General features: G+C 36.4%; 1 protein-coding gene across 1 annotated transcript; it reads right to left on the bottom strand.

Moving 5' to 3' along the window:
• Positions 1-293: 293 nt before the first annotated feature.
• LOC142617061 (G-type lectin S-receptor-like serine/threonine-protein kinase LECRK2) lies at positions 294-1,067 on the bottom strand. Its single transcript, XM_075789755.1, has 2 exons — positions 699-1,067; positions 294-608 (listed from the first exon to the last, which is right to left on the bottom strand). Exons 1-2 carry the CDS (start codon positions 1,065-1,067, stop codon positions 294-296), a joined length of 684 nt encoding a protein of 227 aa, XP_075645870.1.
• Positions 1,068-2,181: the final 1,114 nt, after the last annotated feature.

Raw genomic sequence — 2,181 nt, 5'->3', positions numbered from 1 at the left:
AATGGAAAATTTGGTTTACACCCTACCCAATTGTCAAGTTGGATCAAGGGAGAAAATTCAACAGGACATGAGCAAAATGCTCTCCCACTTGAATTATCTAAGGTATTACAAATGCCATTGGGTCCGCAGAACCCATCACCAGCATTAACATGATCACTGGCCAATGCACCACAGATATCATCAGGAATGCCTTGCATGATGGCCCATGATGAAGGACAGCTCCCATCACCTTTATTGTCCCTTAGGTGTTTGTATAGTCTGAAGACTCCATCATGATCAATCATAGCCATGTGTTAGAAAATTTCTCTTGAGCCTGGGTCTTCCCTAGTAAGATTGTAGGTCTTCACTGCGTCTTGGATGTAGATGTATCCAGCCTCATTAAAGATCAACTGTGAATCCCATCGCAGTGTCATGGTGGCATAATAAGGTTTCTCAATGTCTTCAGATGGCATAGACAGAGAATAAAGCACTAGATTTCCATCCTTCTGCAAATAAAGCTGAAGGCGCCCTTTAAAATGACTAGTCTTAAATGTGTGAGACATGAGCTTGCTAGGCTTGTGTAGTATCTGCCCTGGCAAAATTGTATCAGTAGGTTCTTTGAAGCTCTCCTATACAGGATTATTATACTTGTCTCTAATCACCAAGTTTCCATTATCTAGCATAGCTATGCAACTAGGATTAGAACCATTCGTTTGAACCTTCCATAATTCTATGCCTTTAGGGTCATTGGGAACAAACTCATTGTAGCTATTTAGCTTTAGTTCGGAACCTTCTGGTGCTGGTTTATTTCCATTTGCAGACCAAACTATAGTCTGAACTTTTATTTTCTTAAACCAAACTGCAAGCAAGAAGTGATTAAAGTTCTCACCATTTTGAAGAATATGGAATCCAAATGCAAATTCACCTGAAGGTGACGTCCATGAACCAGACTGTCGCTGTGCAAGTAAAGGTGATTCTGTCAACATTTTGCATTCATCACTGCTGTAGGTGAAAACAGTGGGAAGGAGAGGTAGAAGCATTAGTAGAAGCGTGAGAGAACGAAAATGAACTAGTGTTGAAGGAGCCATTGCAGCGGTTATGGCTTTATGATTAGAAAGAACCCATAGCATCACTTATAAAGTAAAATGTTTGGTAATTTTTAAAAGAAATACTATGTCCACAATATTTTCACAACACTTTCATAACAAATTATAAGTGGTAGGTTGTTATTGGTTGTTACAACGTGAGCAAAAAAGTAATTTCAGTGATAGATTCAAATTAAAACCAATAACAACTTACAACATATGATTTGTTGTGAATATGTTCAAATTTCTCAAATTTTTCAAAATAGTTAGCTAATTTTTTTTTTTAATAGATCCTTATTGTAGAATAGTAGAAATTTTTTGGCTAAATCCTAAATGAACGCAAATACTCTCAATTGTTCTAATAAATTAATAATGCAATGTTCGTTCCTTTTAAAGCCACTTTCCAACTATCACCAAACATCAATAGACATGAATACTAAGTACGAACAATATCAAGTTAATAACTTCTAGTTTTGTTTTTCCCCGATATAATATATTTAAGTTTTCCTCTCTAACCACCGCTCCCCCTTGGTGCGGTGGTCACTCTACAAGTATAAATGCTTGTGGGGGGTAAGGGCCGAGGTTCAAGTCTCTAGGAGGGAGCTTCACACACTTATACACTTAGATTAGGCTAGAGTAGAAATTCTATCTTGTATAAAAAAAAAAATCCTCTCTATATCTAAAGTCTTCATTTATCAAGTAAAAAAGTTACATACAATACTGAAATAATGGCGCTTTCCCAGATTCTATCTTGTGCTTTCTCCAAAAGTCTTTGCATTGTTGAAGAAGACCAAGACTAAGACTTGGCATCCAAGGCGCCTTTCCACCCAGCTACCGTGAAAATCTTTTTTGTTGGGTTCTAAGACTTTAGGTTCAAATGTATTAGAATTTCATTTTATAATGTTGGTGTTAAGACATATGTGTTTCACTTGTTTAGAACATATGTCATTCTTTTATGTAATTTGCTAATCCTTTGACAAAACACACTTTACTAGTAATTGGGTAGATTTAGGATAAGTTTTATGCATCAAGAAACTGTGTTTCAAGATCAAGTGTTGAAGTCATCAAGTCTGTCCAAGAAACAAGCTGAAAAGTGCAAGTTCATTAAAGCTCGACA

Source organism: Castanea sativa, chromosome 11 (genome assembly GCF_040712315.1).
Source record: "Castanea sativa cultivar Marrone di Chiusa Pesio chromosome 11, ASM4071231v1".
NCBI lineage: Eukaryota > Viridiplantae > Streptophyta > Magnoliopsida > Fagales > Fagaceae > Castanea > Castanea sativa.
The sequence above is the reverse complement of the archived record's forward strand: the minus strand, read 5'-3'. Positions and strand labels throughout refer to the sequence as shown.

What these genes read in the sequence shown, in the direction of transcription:
- LOC142617061 (XM_075789755.1), bottom strand. Translation starts at nt 1,067, where the DNA reads ATGGCTCCTTCAACACTAGTTCATTTTCGTTCTCTCACGCTTCTACTA. An exon ending in AAGGCATAGAATTATGGAAG is followed by an intron (nt 609 to 698) that starts GTTCAAACGAAT and finishes AATCCTGTATAG; the next exon opens with GAGAGCTTCAAAGAACCTAC.